The sequence below is a fragment of the Aspergillus stella-maris genome (genome assembly GCF_047715825.1).
Source record: "Aspergillus stella-maris strain CBS 113639 unplaced genomic scaffold BDV14scaffold_20, whole genome shotgun sequence".
NCBI classification, from domain to species: domain Eukaryota; kingdom Fungi; phylum Ascomycota; class Eurotiomycetes; order Eurotiales; family Aspergillaceae; genus Aspergillus; species Aspergillus stella-maris.
This window is the reverse complement of record NW_027396814.1, coordinates 31710-46619: the sequence shown is the minus strand read 5'-3', so window position 1 is coordinate 46619 and position 14910 is coordinate 31710. Positions and strand designations below refer to the sequence as shown.

General features: G+C 49.4%; 9 protein-coding genes across 9 annotated transcripts; 2 read left to right on the top strand and 7 right to left on the bottom strand.

The window, feature by feature from the left end:
- Nucleotides 1-538: 538 nt before the first annotated feature.
- Nucleotides 539-996, bottom strand: BDV14DRAFT_46342 (uncharacterized protein). The gene has a single exon (XM_073776822.1). The coding sequence runs from the start codon at nucleotides 802-804 to the stop codon at nucleotides 571-573; it is 234 nt and encodes a 77-aa protein (XP_073629196.1). The 5' UTR covers nucleotides 805-996; the 3' UTR covers nucleotides 539-570.
- A 480-nt stretch (nucleotides 997-1476) lies between these two features.
- BDV14DRAFT_208268 (uncharacterized protein) lies at nucleotides 1477-2756 on the bottom strand. Its single transcript, XM_073775351.1, has one exon. The coding sequence runs from the start codon at nucleotides 2698-2700 to the stop codon at nucleotides 1624-1626; it is 1077 nt and encodes a 358-aa protein (XP_073629195.1). The 5' UTR covers nucleotides 2701-2756; the 3' UTR covers nucleotides 1477-1623.
- A 1187-nt stretch (nucleotides 2757-3943) lies between these two features.
- On the bottom strand, nucleotides 3944-4818 carry BDV14DRAFT_171286 (uncharacterized protein). Its single transcript, XM_073768367.1, has one exon. The coding sequence runs from the start codon at nucleotides 4747-4749 to the stop codon at nucleotides 4063-4065; it is 687 nt and encodes a 228-aa protein (XP_073629194.1). The 5' UTR covers nucleotides 4750-4818; the 3' UTR covers nucleotides 3944-4062.
- A 79-nt stretch (nucleotides 4819-4897) lies between these two features.
- On the bottom strand, nucleotides 4898-5242 carry BDV14DRAFT_46333 (uncharacterized protein). The gene has a single exon (XM_073776821.1). It carries the CDS (start codon nucleotides 5207-5209, stop codon nucleotides 4955-4957), a length of 255 nt encoding a protein of 84 aa, XP_073629193.1. The 5' UTR covers nucleotides 5210-5242; the 3' UTR covers nucleotides 4898-4954.
- An 85-nt stretch (nucleotides 5243-5327) lies between these two features.
- BDV14DRAFT_199028 (uncharacterized protein) lies at nucleotides 5328-7560 on the top strand (the record flags this gene model as incomplete). The annotated part of the gene is made up of 4 exons (XM_073773142.1): nucleotides 5328-5943; nucleotides 6035-6265; nucleotides 6356-7200; nucleotides 7264-7560. 4 exons carry the CDS (start codon nucleotides 5328-5330, stop codon nucleotides 7558-7560), a joined length of 1989 nt encoding a protein of 662 aa, XP_073629192.1.
- An 814-nt stretch (nucleotides 7561-8374) lies between these two features.
- BDV14DRAFT_171282 (uncharacterized protein) lies at nucleotides 8375-9530 on the top strand. The gene has a single exon (XM_073768366.1). The coding sequence runs from the start codon at nucleotides 8632-8634 to the stop codon at nucleotides 9028-9030; it is 399 nt and encodes a 132-aa protein (XP_073629191.1). The 5' UTR covers nucleotides 8375-8631; the 3' UTR covers nucleotides 9031-9530.
- Nucleotides 9531-9935: 405 nt separating this feature from the next.
- Nucleotides 9936-10512, bottom strand: BDV14DRAFT_171281 (uncharacterized protein). The gene has a single exon (XM_073768365.1). It carries the CDS (start codon nucleotides 10428-10430, stop codon nucleotides 10176-10178), a length of 255 nt encoding a protein of 84 aa, XP_073629190.1. The 5' UTR covers nucleotides 10431-10512; the 3' UTR covers nucleotides 9936-10175.
- A 1682-nt stretch (nucleotides 10513-12194) lies between these two features.
- Nucleotides 12195-12497, bottom strand: BDV14DRAFT_199027 (uncharacterized protein; the record flags this gene model as incomplete). The annotated part of the gene is made up of 1 exon (XM_073773141.1): nucleotides 12195-12497. The coding sequence occupies one exon, from the start codon at nucleotides 12495-12497 to the stop codon at nucleotides 12195-12197; it is 303 nt and encodes a 100-aa protein (XP_073629189.1).
- A 1248-nt stretch (nucleotides 12498-13745) lies between these two features.
- BDV14DRAFT_171279 (uncharacterized protein) lies at nucleotides 13746-14664 on the bottom strand. The gene has a single exon (XM_073768364.1). The coding sequence runs from the start codon at nucleotides 14551-14553 to the stop codon at nucleotides 13903-13905; it is 651 nt and encodes a 216-aa protein (XP_073629188.1). The 5' UTR covers nucleotides 14554-14664; the 3' UTR covers nucleotides 13746-13902.
- Nucleotides 14665-14910: the final 246 nt, after the last annotated feature.

Genomic DNA, 14910 nt, shown 5'->3' with positions numbered 1-14910 from the left:
AACTGAGACACCAGGAATCCACAGTATGTATGAGCGCAATGCACACTCTCCAAGTCAAGGGTTATGGCGGGTTATGGCGGTTGTGGGACAGCGATGGTGATCCGAGGAACTGCGATTCGGCGCTGGGAGGGGCACCTGGCGGACTCCTTGCTTGTTGAGAGCACGACCCAACGCTTGGTATTTATTGTAGGCGGGACAAATAAGAGATCTCGATATCGGAAATTAAGCAACGAATGCGAAGGTAAGGCGAGGCGCCAAAGAGATGAAACAGGTATCCCCAATGGATCACCGTTGTGGCAGAGCGGCAACAATCTACCCAAGGGCCAGACTATCGGATGTGGTCAGGAACAACAGCGATGTGGCAGTTCCAACGGGCGGGTAACTGAGGCAGTTCGCAGGTCCTTCGAGTCGCTAGAAGCCAATGATAGTGGTAGGATTGGTCGCTATGCAGAGGTGTTTCGGATTGGTGTTTCTTCCGCGCTCGAGAGTCTGAATTGTCCAGGGTAAATCTAGGATGCTAAATATAGCGCAGCTACGCGCCGGTAGATGTCAGAAACGCTGAAGAGCAACTCAAGCGATGCGGGACTCGGGGACAGGAAGGGGGAAGGAAGGAGAGGGAAAAGAGAGGGGGTCAAAAGCACAAGTAGTGGAAAACGAGGGGGGATGGGCGTCTAAACTGCACACAGGAGCTGTATCCTGCGTCCAATTGCCAGCGCCAGCAGAGCCAGCAGAGACCGTCGGAGATGTGGCGAGGGTACTTACTTGGCTGACGATGGGGAAGACAGGTGCTGTGCTCAACAGCATGAATCCCTTGCGGTGCTGCGTTGGTCACTTTGGCCCTGCCTTCAACCTCGTTCTCAACACTGGAGAGGACGAAACGAAACGTTAAGGAACCGGCGAGTGACGAGGCGCAGTCGGGATTGCTGTGGAGTTCGGCGTCTCTCGAAGTCGTTCGCTTGTCTCTCTTCCTACTCTGCAGCCTGGGCTGGTTGCGCGCCGTTTCAACGCTGAGCGCTGGTATCAATAAAAGCAAGGCGCAATCGAGGCGAAATATAATAAAATAAGACTGCGACAGTCACAGACCACAGCAGCAGACCTGAGAAGCAGAGTGTCAATTCCGATCTCGCCGCTTCTTCCACTTCGACGGTCCTTAGCACGTGATTGTTTCAGATCTACTCCGTGTGTGCCTTAAGATTCAGGCAGGAACTGACTGCCTTGTCGTCTGTCTCGGCACCACTTGTGACGAAGACGAGATGCTACGTATATACGCTTTGCCGTGCCAAAATCAATGATTTTCATAATACTTTCAGGGTAGTCTGTATATATACTACGAGATACTAAGAGAGTCCTTAATCCTTCAGTTTTGATATTCTTATGTATTTGATATACATTTTCTGACATATATGCAACGAAACGAACGGGGCCATTTTAAAGCAGAGTTGAAAAAGAGGCGCAAGACAAATGCCGAAAACTCAACTCCTCATGACCAGGCCAGCTAGTCAGAATATCAACATGGGCCAAGACGCGCTGTGCTATGATCCAGCCGTTGCACAAAACACCACCAATGCAAGGAGCCATGCCGCATTCAGATGCAACGCTTCAACATAGTAAAATAAAAGTGATTTAAGCACTGCTTGTTGGAGTAGCCGCTGGCACCCACAAGACAGAGGTAACGAAGGAAGTTACAGTGGCTGTTGCCACAGGGGACGAAGATGAGGATGACGAAGAGGATGTCGTCGCGTGACTCGGAGACGCCTGCTCTGTTGATTGAGAAGAAGTTGGAGCTATAGTGGAAGACGACTCAGGAGCGGAGTCCTCTGCTGGTGGCGCCGCATAGATCTCCTTGAATTGCTCGGGGATGGAAGCTGCGTTCAGAGACTGATCTGTGTCATAGTTCGCCGCTTCACTCTTTCGAGCGTCGGAACTATCATCGATATCCACGTCCATGCAGGTTGTATAAATTTCCTGCTTGCCGTCGGGCAGGCCAGGGTCCACACCGGCAGCGGTAGGCCAGTCCCAAACCCAGTAGAGTGTGTAGGGCTTGCCAGATGGTGCATTGGTAGGCAGTGCAATATCTGCTTGACACCACAGGTCCATGCCCATGCTGGGGTCTGCCTCATGTGGGTATTCTTTCTGACGGGTTGTAGAGATTGGTTCGCCGTTGACCTGGTAGCAGCGCCCGTCGTCGTAGTCTCGCGTCGCGAGCAGAACACCTCGCTTATCACCACCAGTTCCGTCGGCAGTCCACGAGTTGTGGACGTCCAAGAACTTTTCGTCGTCCTTGGGCTCCGAGGTTCCGTATATATAGAGTGTTCCGCGGTTCTTAGGTTTTCCTTTCTGCGTATCTGGAATTGTTACATGCCCGTTCTCTTGGAAGCGGAGAGCAACAGCGGCGCCTGCGCTCGTCTGTAATCGTGGGTATCCATCTGCTTGAGTTTGTTTTCGCTGGGTGTCTTTGCAAAGGAAGTCGGACTCGGTGACCTTGGGCTCAGTGCCAGAAGGCAATCGGTTTGTCATAGTATCATCGTTGAAGGAGGGGCTTGTGCGAGGAACGTATCCTCGAGGATAGCCCGGAGCGCCGACGAAGGTTCCATTTGGAGCAATGTCCATGAGTTGTTCCACCCAGGAATGGGCGTATGAAGAAGAAAAGAGGAGTGCAAGAAGGGTCAACCTCCGTCCAATGCCGCGAACGCCAGTCATGATGAATGCAATGATCGAAAGTTGTATGCGAGTAGTTGTTTGTAGAATCAAAAAGAAATGCTAACACCGGCCAGCGTGTTAGATGAAGATAGCTGAATCGAAAAGTCAGTATAACCACCAGGGCTGTCAAGTAACACACTTCTGAAAGGGGAATAGCTGGGGATGGTGGGCGCGGACCTTATATGTCCATTGTTCTGAATGACAGCTGCAAGTGTTTCGAGACAATGGTAAAAGCCACAAAGCAACACCACAGACAAAGCTATGTCTAAAAAATCAAAGACAATGAAGCAGTATCGGAGCTTAGAGGTTGGGCTTGGATGGCAGCTTTCGAAACAATAAATGTTCTCAAGTCGTCTTTCACTTTATCTGCCCCGCGCCAACCACAATGTGCAAGACAAGGAAAGTGACAGGGTAGATGCCCAAGAGCAATGACTCATTTAAAACATCTTTCTAGACGCCTATGCTTGTTGGGCCCTTGAACCGAAACACATGGAAGCAGGTTGAAGGCGCTTGGTGCAACAGCAGTGAAGAAACTAAGAATCAAGACAGAGACCTTCAGAGCCAATCAAGGCCAGCGGGACAACCTTGTTTGAGATATCATGCAAGGTTAAAATTGTACGAAGCATGGTTGGTGATCATTGCCTTGTATTCTCGGGGTGTCATGATCGAGATAGCAAGGTGGGCTCGAGATGATAGGCTATGGGCGCATATTTTTGAGGTCTCTGCTGCAGAAAGGCACCTAGCGCCGTTAGAACTGAGATCTCTAACTGCACGGCAGGTCTGGAAATAGCATCAGCGCCTAATGACTCTGCACGGAGATTTCGCATGATCTAGGCGTCAGGGTCCCTTGATGATCGGTGCAGATGTTGCAGATCTGGAGGCTTCACGGAGGTAGCAGTCTTTTATTGGTTCGAGTCCGCATGGCTTTGATAAAATAGGAATAGTCGCCGCTGAGGCTAAATCGCGCTGTTTGAGATACAGCAGTCGACAGTGCTGGTGCGACCTCCTACTCGTTGCTGTTGGTCAGAAGCTGGCGTTTAAGCGCCGTGAAGCCCGGGCGCGAATGGAAACAAGCACCAGCAACGTGGAGACACCCTGCACTTCGGTTAGTTAATTTTAGCATTATTGGGCAGCGATAGGGAGAAGAGAGAAACTATCAGGTCGGCGTTAAGGTCTGACGGAAAAGGTCTGGGATACGAGGTCTTGTACCTTGCAGGTGCCACTCGAACCGAGCCGCAACCTGCCACTTCCTGTCACTTGCTCAACATCTAATAGTTTCTGCCTTTGTTCAAGCGTTAACCCTCGATTGCTTAGAAATCTCTCCATTTTGTGTAATTTCCCAGCTGCAGTCTACACCAGCCCTCAATCCCTCAGAAACCCGCACGACGACACATCATCACAAAACACAGCACCCAGTCTCTCCAGCGCCATACACTGCTCCTGCATAGTCAATGCATTCCTCACAGTAGCCAACCCCTCGGGAAAGCGCCCAGTCTCCTCATCCACACCAAGAACCCACACCCCACCACCATCTTCCTCCCGAGGAAATCCAACCCTCCTCACAATCGAGAAGATAGGCTCGAACTCGTGGAGAGGATAGCATTCACCTCCAACAAACAGGTCACTACCATCTGGCCCAGGTTTATACCACGAGCCGCCGAACACGCGGAGCTCACGGCAGAAGGCGTCTTCGTCTTCTTGGTTGGATGAGCACCCGGTTGATTCGAACCGGTTGATGCCCAGGTGTTGGAGTTCTAGTGGGCCGAGTTCGGTCATCCAGATTCCGCCGGTGGATGGGTAGCAGGCGGCCTGGTCGGTGAGGATGTCGTATCGTGCTGTGGGGAGGGGGCATGAGTGTTTGTGCTTTAACTCGGTTGAGAGAGGATGCAAAAGATGAGTATCGGAACGGTAGAATCTGTAGATCAGAACAAGAACAGAAAGAGTTGATAGAAGGACCGAAACACAAATGATGAGCCCGCGCCCTCTAGCCCCGACCTGTTGCTGGTCGCGGCTTTGGACCGTAGTTTCACTCGAGGCACCCTTGGCCATGGCAAAAGCGAGTTTGACTTGAGATTAAAATGCGAGAAAGATTAGAATGTAACAGTTCTTGAATGCGAGAATCATGCGACTGGCAAACTCCGACTTCTCTGTATGCGCCCAGCCCAACGCCTTCCTAATCAACATTAGCTTGGCTTAGGCCCGCTGTCCCCTACACTCAGCCTCATTCTGCAGGAACAAGCTAACGGCCCAGATCCTACCTATCTATAACTGATTTATGATCTGCTAGGCGGCTATGATAGGTACGGGGTCTGCAAGCCCCTCTTGGTAACGCCGCCTCGACGAGATCCCGAAGGTGAGGTAGCATCGTGCAACGCAAAATGAGGGTCCCCTTCAGCTCAAGCTGAACAGTGGGGCTCAAAAGACATATTGTGGCCGAATTGATGAGAAGACAGACTTCAGACCCCGAGCCGTCGAGGCTGTATAGGGCTATAGATAGAAAAAGAGGCATAATAAAACGGGGCGCCTCAGTCGTCAGTACAAGTATATTTACAAGCTCTTGACGCGTAGAATGGCAGCAGATCACTCAAACAAGCAGATCATCAACAAGAGCAACAATCCTATTCATGATGATTATAATTCCCGTTCTATACTCTCTCCTCCTCGCCCTCCCCCTCTCCCAATCCGCCCTCGCCGCCCCCCTCGAAAGCACCCTCGAAGCCCGCCAGGACGGAGACGTCGAAGCCCAATGGACATGGCTACACTTCGAAGGCTGCACAGACGATCAGAAAACCGCCATAAGAAGAGCCCACGGCAACGCGCTCGACATGACCGACCACGTCGAACGCATCGACTTTGCCAATGACAACGGCGCCATGGACTTCTTCGGCCCCAGTGCCCTGAATAAAGACTGGCAGGGGAACATCCTAGATGTGTTCCACCACATCTCGACATTCCGGCAGAGCAGCTTGCCGGGTTTTAGGATGAATGCGCGGTGCGGGCGTGACTTGGACAAGAAATACCAGAATAGGTGCGGCAAAGCGGGTGTTGTTGCGTACCAGTGGAACACGAAGAAGAATAAGAATGGCAACGATGGCCCAATTTGGAATAAGGAGGATGGAGTCTCGAATATGCATTTCTGCGATCAGTTCTTTTTGTATGGGACTTTGAGTGATGCTGTTAAGGATGCTATGGATACCGATGATTTCAAGTATAGATATCATCTTGGCAGGTATAAGAATCAGGGTATGTCGTTGCTTCTTCCTTCTTTCCTTCCTTTTTTCTGTCTCCCCTTGTGGTTTTACTCTGTGCTGGATTGCTAAATACACCCTATTAGCATATATCATGCTGCACGAGATGATGCACGCAACCGTCATGACCTACAAGGAAAACGGAAACCGCCGTATCATCGACATGGCCATGGACGTTTATGAGTATAGCGAAAGACCAGATAACCGCGACTACAGGCGGAGAAAGGTCAGGAGGGAAGTCTACGGGCCAGAGAACTGCAAGATCCTTGCACGGACGCAACACGAGAGCGTCATCAAAGAGGGCATTACAATGAACGGTTCGTCTGATCTCCCTTTTTATTCTAGCCACAGAGGCAAATCCACCACCGGCACCGTCCTGAACATGAATGCTAACAAACTTTCCATAGCGGACACATATGCCCAATTTGCCCTCGCCAAATGGGTCCAGTCACAGCTTCCTGGCAACCAGTACCCCTGGCTCCCATTGGCAGATACACAGGCATTGGACTGGTACAGCAGGGGCGGAGCATTGATAGTCCTCGCGGACAATGAGACCTTCAGCCTGAACACAGCAGCACTCTCGAACGACGTCTTGACCACCTCTGACGGCGATGGCAACGACGACGCATACACTCTGCACGACGTCGACGATGAAGAGGTCGCCACGCTCGACCTCACCGAAGCCACCCTCATCTCAGCGGCTGATTTCTCCAGCGACTTCAACAAAGAGGTCTTCCAATGGAGCTCGTACGTCAGGACCCCAGAGCCAGAATGCGCGAAGACAGGAAGCGATGCTCCGAGTGACCAGGTCTCTTTCAATGTTGATGAGGCTGAAGCGCAGATCAAGGAGTTTTGCAGTAACAAGGATAACTACGGTACTCTTTTGACTACGTTTATCAACCAGGGGACTGGGGAGACGCGCGATGGAGCCCGCAAGGCTATGGGCTTGGATTCGGGGGTTACTGTTGGTAATGGTGTCCTCTGGATTGGAGCGTACTATGGTGGTGGTTCCTGGAATGGAAATCAGACTTGGCCGCAGAGCGGGCCTGGGCTGCTGGACACGGATCTGTGTCTTGATCGATTTAGGACTATCCTTAATGGGGTGCGTCGTCTTTACTTCCCTTACTTTCCTCTCCTCCTCCTCCTCCTCCTCCTCCTCCTCCTTCTGCTAAAGATACTAACCCCAAACCAACAGTGTGACACAGATACAAGAGACAACAAATATGGAGGCTCCCTAACAGACTTTGGCCTGGTACGTTCCACTCAACTAACCCCAGTCCTCCTCCAGTTCCCAATTAACACAAGTATCAAACAGGTCTACCAAGTAATAGCCGTCGGCAGCGTCGACGACGCCAAACCCCTCGGCACCGTCCCTCTTGGCGAAAATGGCGGCGTCGAGTGCAAAGACACGGACGATGCAGTGTACGACTGGATCAACGAGCCCACCTGCACTTGCTGGTTTAGGGACCTCCCCGAGCAGACCTCGGTCTTTGGCACGCCTAAGGAGGGGACATGTGCTGATATCGACTATCGTCCTGCTTGGACTTATTTTGAGGACCCGGAGTATAGACCTGTTAAGGAGGAGGGGGAGGAGAGGCCTGTTAATTACTAAGGGATTGATGATTGTCTGAGACTGGGGATTTTGGGGGGTTGGAAGGCACCTGATAGGTATGGGTGGGTTGTTTCCATATGGAATGTATGCACCTTGGGTATGTGTACGAAGAGTCGAGTGGCTGGGGGATTACCTAGGGCTAGAATGTCTATATAGTTCAGGTTGTTTGTTTATGTGTCTTTTTTGTCAGAATCGCAAATCTCAATACTTCTTCTAATCTCTGTATTATTGATTGATCCGCACTCTCTGGCAATGATTTATAAACCCTGCAGATCGTCCACGTCTCTCCATCAACAACGGAGTGCAAACACTCACCCCACATAATAAACAGATACCAAAATGTCCATCTCACAAAGCATACTCGCAAAAATAAAATGGAAAAAAAAAGCAAAACATACAACAGTAGGGATTCGCATGTGGTCACCCACCATACTACTAACCTACCGGCGTGTGGCTTAAACGTGGCCAGAAGTCGGGTGGGTGCCGCCCGGGTGAGTTTAGGGTGAGGCCGCTTTACGGTCGCGCGACTCGGGTGAGCTTAGGGTGAGTGCACAATAGACAAGGGTGAGTGACTCACCCTCTGGCTCACCTGCCTCATTTGCCTCGGGTGACCTGCTTGTCCCATCTAGCATAAACCTTAGTATCCGCTCACTTGCAGAAATCGATCAGAGATTGGCTACCAGCACCTAGCATAGCCACAAAGAATATTGCTGCCTGGATGGAGGTTATTGTGATAGCTGATTTCTTCGCGCCTTGCCATGACACCTGTCTAGCTGGAATATCTAGCTAACTAAGTGGTGACTTAGTGAGGTCTACCCCCATGGACAGGCGGTACCAAAAGGCAGTATGTTCTGGAGTCACTTGGGATAACAACACCACTACTACTACGTACAACCTGGACTCATCGTGATAAGAGCCGGCTGCTCCTTCCTAGCGACTAGATAAAAGGCACGGCGGAAATATCACTGCCAGGGCACCATCTTACTGCATTCAACGTTTTATAAGGGAGCAATACCCCAGGCGGCCATTTAGCCACTGTGGCTGGCAGAAGCTGCCGATGATGCCCCACCAATGATATATTCTCTCCGCCAACCGGATTTTCTGTCAAAGGCCGATGTTGCGAGTTTATCTTCTTCGATGCCAAGGGGTGATATTCTTGCTGCGTTGGAGTATATTCAGGAAGAGGCGGTGGTGTTATTGGACGCCCCAGCCCAAGAATTATCATCCGAATCTGCACCCAACAACTTGACTACCAATAACCCCCTTGTCCGAGCGTGGTTCTACTTCCCTTCTCTCTCAACCCGGGAAAAGCACAATAACATGGTAAATTATGGTCCTGACTACAGACTTACTGGCTTTGTGCTAGCGGGGAAACCAGGCATGTTATGTCTTAAGGGAACGTCCAAAAACATAGATGCTTATATGGGATTTATCAAGACACATTCGTGGGGTGATATACCACGACATTAGAAGAAGGTCAGCAAGCGGTATCGCGAGACGGAGGGGGTAGAGAGGGTGTTCTCGGGTATGAAGGAGATTACGGACTCGCTTGGGGAACACGGTGGGCAGAGGGCAAATCAGGGGGATATGCAGGCGCTAGAAGCTTGGTTAGCAGTTAGGGGGTTGCATGGGGCTTTTAAGAAGGTTTTATTCTAGACCTGCATTTAATCTAACTCTCAAGATGTATAGAGAGCATTATTGTACACAAACAGCATTATAATTAAAATAACATCTAGAAGCACAAACAGTGTATCAATTCCTGAATCCAGTTGGCCTATGTTGTTGATACCAAAGGCGATCTCCTTAAAGACATGTCGAGCTTGTCAAAATCATTGATCTATGCCTTGGTTTGGGACAAATGTCATATGGCACAGGATAATTAATATTCAGTCACAAACTCTTCCAAATTTCACGTGTCCTCAACCAAGATACCCATATATGGGGGCTCTGGCTTTGTTAATCCAAGGTTCATCAACTTTATCTTCCTTATCAGTAGACCTAGTCTGACTGCCTTGTTTTTTTTAATACAAAGACATGGGCTTGTTAAGGCCCTTAGTATTATCAAGAATAGAGTCGCGAAAAACATACGCAGGATTGATTTGCTTGGAGATGTGCAACTCTCTTGCCTTGTTTAACTCTGCTATAATAGATGTAAGTCAAACAATAGACACAGGAGGAATAAGGACTGTAGACCCACAGATTTCCGTGCTGTTAACTGGAAGACCCAGTAATAAAATACGCCCAGTGCTGCAGGTAATAACAGCAAGACCATATGCACAGTACTCGGGAATCCAGTTAAAATATTGAGTGATCCAGAACCCTAACATCATGTCTTGCAAGCATAGTTCCTTTGGCTTCTTGGGTAAGCAAGGCTTCCAATTTTTGCCAAAGAACCTAGTAATCTCAGGGTAGTCCAGATAGTCTACTATAACCACGACCTTCGCGAACTGCTCCAGGGTCACTTTGTCGGGGATCTTTGAAAGCTTGCAGTGAAGAGCATTGAGCACGACAATTAAAGCCTTAATATCCCAGTCCTTGATAACAAGCTTAATAAATCCTTTCTCCCCGATCTCGCGGCCTTCCTTCCAATTCACACTTAGTCTTTTGGCGAACATTCAGGAGCCAAGGGTTAGGTGTTTCGCGGAAGCTTGAATATGGACTTCGGGTGCTGGTGTTGTAGTTTGCTTGTCAAGAGTAATTTCAGACAGTTCGAGGAGTATCCCGGGGGTCTTTTCTTCTTTGGGTGTGGTTGGACTCGAGGAAGTGGGTTCTTCGTTGCTTGGTGACTCCCAGACGGCGAATGGTGGGTTGGGGTTGCGGACGACGAGAATAACATCGCCTTCGGGATCCAGAATATGAGCTGGCACCATTATGGACTTTTTCTGCCGTCAGAGCTATTATCTAGATAGTCAAGAGAAAAAACGATGCTAGAGGGCTGAGGGCGGACAAGAGATAAAAAAAGCTTTGGGCAGAGAGAGAAACAAATATGTCACCAGCAGAGTGCCGCAAAACTCACTGTGCTCTTTTCTGGCTTCCTTGGGCTTCTTCCATGTTCTCATAACCGTGCAATGACCGGCCTTTTTTAGTGCCTTTCTTGGGTTGCTCACAGCACCTGCCTGAATGCCCTTCAAGTCTCAGGCTTAGTTAAGTAACCCGTCCGTATTGACAAGAAGCTACACCGGCTGGCAAGCATTAATGTTCGCGGCGGCCCAAGTCCACAGCCACATAGCGCAACACCCACCTAAGGACGACAGGGTTTTCCCTCATAGCTCCCAGGATAGACATAACCATAGTGGCGGTTTCTAGTCGTATTCTTGACCTTTAGAAACAACCCGTCGGGGATCTGCCACTCACTCAAAATGCGAGCTAAATAGAGTGCCCAGGCGTTGGAAATAAAGGGGCTAGGCTATATGGTATAGATGCATTAAGTCCGATAGGAGGCAGGAGCTCTAAGCCCACTTGTTAGCAAGATTCTTCCACCCGAATCTCCTGCCTTCGCCGAGCTACATTCAATCACTGCGTTTCTTAGTTGTAAGCGAACTCCTTGCACTTACTGTGGCCGCAACAGCAATTGTTCCAGGCTAACCCTTTTGAATTACTTAGATGAACAGGTTATAGAAGATATAGAAGTTGCTAAGGGTGGTTTTCTCGCGTGCGGCCTTGCGGGGCCTCGCGGGACCCCGCGCAGCTCCATGCGGCTCCATGCAGCTCCATGGGTCCATCCAGAACTCCCATGCACGTACAACACCTCTAGTGATCCTTTAGGTAATTTATTAATCGTCGATTCAAGTTTGCTTCAGGGTAATCCTGAAATAATAATCAGATCAAGCTGGGTGGCTCAAAGGACTATATTTGATGTTTTCTCCATGTATCCTGGCAGTTGCCAACTTTCCTTCCCTAGGAGCTGGAGTGTAAGCCTGTTTGGTACCATGGCCCCAGTCTGTCTGTTTAGTTCATGAACTTGACTACTACGGCTAGTGGTATGAAGGGATTCTTTTTGGATTACTGGGGTAATCAGCCAGAGCTCTTGGCTTGGAAGTCGCAACAAGCCGTTCGCGATGTGTTTGTTCGTCTCCATAACTAACAAAGGCATTGCTGAACCATAACACCTCATATCAAGTCTCATTTTGTCATTGCCCTGGTCCATTATGGTGTTAAGCAGCATCAATGCTGTGATTAATATAGTTACTATTTGGTGTCTAGGCCATGAATTAGAAGTTAGGGCTGGCAATAATGATCGCCGCATATCTATCAGCACCAATATCACAGGTTCAAAGATCATAACGTTTCCCAGACGCCTCTAGAATAGATACGAAGGATGAGGTAGTAAAGTCTTGGTAATGAAGGGCTGAAGGATGTTAATTGGAGATCTAATGGAAACCTAAGAAAAAAAGGTGTGTTACCTTTTATTCCTATGAGTAATTTTCTTTTCTTGGTATACTTCCTAACGATATCTACCCTTGCTAAAATATGGTCTTCCACTATCTTCCTTTACTCAGATCGTCATAGCGCTTGTGTTAAGTGCCCTCTTGTAGCACTCTGACCTTGGTTATTCTGCTCTTCACTGTCCTGTTTGTCTTTACTTTCGCAAGTTGACGGATGCGCGGAGTGCTGTTCTCGAGTGACGATGCGACTTAGGTCAAGCAAGACACTTTCTTGGGGAAGATATAGAAAGGACAGAGGTGAGCAGCAAGACGAGCTTGTAAAATAAGTGTGACATGGCCGGTCCATCTGCGCAGAAGATCGTCTGGCAGGGGTTCGCCGACTAGGCTGACCAGGTCGAGGCTGGGGACGTCACGCGGGTCGATGCGACTCGCGACGGTCGAGGTAAGGAAGGTTGTATTTGCGTTTAGGGCGCGGACGTCAGCGAGGACGCTTGCCGGTGTTTTGTCCTGTGTTGACGCGCGACAGCAGCCGCCTGCTGCGAGGGTGGCCATGAAGGTCGTTGTTCCTGATGTCGAAGGCGTAGTAGCCCGATTGGAAGACGCGGCTTTGCCGGCCCATTTTCATGGCGCGCACGTACAACTGGATGGCTGTTTCGTAGATGCTGTGCTGCTTAACGATCCCTTTGGGGGTCCCGGTGCTTCCTGACCTGTGCTTTCGTATCTTGGCAAAACGAAGCGTTTGTAGCAGACGCAATCTTCTTCAACGACAGGTTGAACAGTCTCAACAATCTCCGCCAGTGGCTGTCCCGGATTAATCTCCACAGCGCAGACGTAATGAGAGTGGTAAAGAAACGAAGTTCCGATCCAGCAGCCTCGATTCCACCGACGGTATACCAAGCGTATCACATCCGTGGGACTAAAGAAGCGAGTCGACAAAATGCACAACGCAAAGATAATCGTTGTCATGTCCAAATCGCTTTGGTACAGGCTTCGCATCCGGCCCTAGAGTTTGTCGTGCGCAATGTCCAAGGAAGCTTCCAATGCATCATGGTTGGGCGTGTGATTCAACTTCTCTCCAGAGGCCTTTTCATGCCGCGCGGGGGTTTTGGAGCATAAGGAAGGCTGTGACCGCCCTGCAGGGGTTGCCATGGTGGATAATGTTGTAATATTATGCGCACCGATTGACTCTGGCATGGACAAGCGGACAGCCGGCATGACGTCTATTTATGTTCTGGGTGAGTCGGATTCTTGTCCCAGCTCGCACGTCACAATCCGTGCAGATCGTTCAGGGGCGTACGGACTTCCCAAGATACAATAGCACAAGAGGGGAAGAACAATACAGAAACAAATCTCGCGGTCGTGGATGCCCTCACCTGATATCTATAAGCCACGAAATCCCTGTTTGGTTCCTGCTATCTATACCATTTCTGGGTAACTTTGGGGAAGATTACGTGAGATGTACACGTCACACTGCATAACATGCGGCGCATCCGTAGTCATCGAGAGTACCTTGAGAATGCAAATGCTATGTCGAGGCCTGGAAAGTCCGAAGTCTGCAAAGTTGAGGTATTCGGTGTCTGTATAAGCAGCCTGGTTGCACTTATAGTCTTTCAGGTCAGAGTAACCTGCAGCTCAGTAATCCCATTATAAACAGAATTCAGGGAACAAGTATGTCCCATTAAAGGTTCTGACCAAATGAGATTGTACCGATCAAACCTGGGTTGCAGCAGGAAATGTACCTCTACCAAGAAATACAGCTGCAGATAAGCACGAGGAGTACAACCGGGTGTATAAGGGAAGGGCAGTTTCGGTCTTATTATTTGTAAATAAATGTTTCTTCAAGGCAAAGTAGCTGATAATAACAGGATGGCGTACCGCGCAGATAAGGTCAAGGACAAAGTAGAAATAGATACAGAGACAATCTTGCACATTCCACAAAGAGAAGGAAAGAAAACTATCAAGTCAAAACACCATACACTCCATTCGTGCGCAGCAGATACTGAACAGGCTCACAATCAACAAGTTCTTTGTACAGATCCCAAAGAAGTCCAACCGGTGCCTCCATGACCCCATCGTACTTATCACAATTTTCATCCGTTTCAGGCCAGGCCTCGACGGACTTGACAGTCCATCTCCACAGCTTTTTCGCTTCAGCATCAGCATCAGGATCGCCGTTCCCAGATCCAAGCTGTAAGTTGGCGCGCTGTCTCGCATCAACGAACGCCTGTATGACATCATCATCAATAACTAGACAAATGGCATGCTGTGAAGTTCTGAAATCATCTATCTCATCCTGGGTTTCAATCCAGGACTCAAAATCCTCGCGGACGACAGAGAGGGAGAGACCGTTGAAGCGGTTGCAGTCATCCAATACAGTAGGCTGGTATTGAGAGGATAGGAGCTCTTGAGGACGAGGGAACCCCGCTCGCGGCATTGCAGTGATGTCTTTGAATGCTGCTGATTTTATGTTGCGATGGAGAGTTTCTAGAGCAAGGGGGAATTCTCGGTCGGATAGGGGGCTGTATGTTGTGCGGTAGATGCGAAAGCCCCAGGTGTATCTGGGAGAGGCTGATAGGCGGCGTAGAACAAGCCTAGCAAGTCGGCCCATTTTGATGGTTTGGTGTTTGGTGAAAAGAAAGATTTTCAGGGGATACGAGTGGGAGGTCAAGGTTCAAGGGGAAAGTTCATCGAGCCAAGAGATCTTTTCTGCCCTTTTCTCAGTCCCCTTCTGCCTCGATTATTCTTGGTAATCATCTAGGGGCGCTGCCTAGTTCTTTCGTTCTTCGTTTCCTTTTTTTTTTTTTTCTTTTTCTTTTTCCTATTCTAACACTTCTCATATATATTACAGTTGAACTTCACATACACAGGCACTTATTCATTGATGGGTTATTACTTGCTAATCAGTAATAAATCTCCACAGGGTTCGACTATAGCTGCCTGACCCAGGGCAGGCAAAAATACCGCC

Bases quoted from the DNA above. Each gene is read 5' to 3' on its own strand.
- BDV14DRAFT_171279 (XM_073768364.1), bottom strand. From the start codon at position 14,553: ATGGGCCGACTTGCTAGGCTTGTTCTACGCCGCCTATCAGCCTCTCCC.
- BDV14DRAFT_171282 (XM_073768366.1), top strand. From the start codon at position 8,632: ATGATATATTCTCTCCGCCAACCGGATTTTCTGTCAAAGGCCGATGTT.
- BDV14DRAFT_171286 (XM_073768367.1), bottom strand. From the start codon at position 4,749: ATGGCCAAGGGTGCCTCGAGTGAAACTACGGTCCAAAGCCGCGACCAG.
- BDV14DRAFT_46342 (XM_073776822.1), bottom strand. From the start codon at position 804: ATGCTGTTGAGCACAGCACCTGTCTTCCCCATCGTCAGCCAAGTAAGT.
- BDV14DRAFT_208268 (XM_073775351.1), bottom strand. From the start codon at position 2,700: ATGACTGGCGTTCGCGGCATTGGACGGAGGTTGACCCTTCTTGCACTC.
- BDV14DRAFT_171281 (XM_073768365.1), bottom strand. From the start codon at position 10,430: ATGGTGCCAGCTCATATTCTGGATCCCGAAGGCGATGTTATTCTCGTC.
- BDV14DRAFT_46333 (XM_073776821.1), bottom strand. From the start codon at position 5,209: ATGCCTCTTTTTCTATCTATAGCCCTATACAGCCTCGACGGCTCGGGG.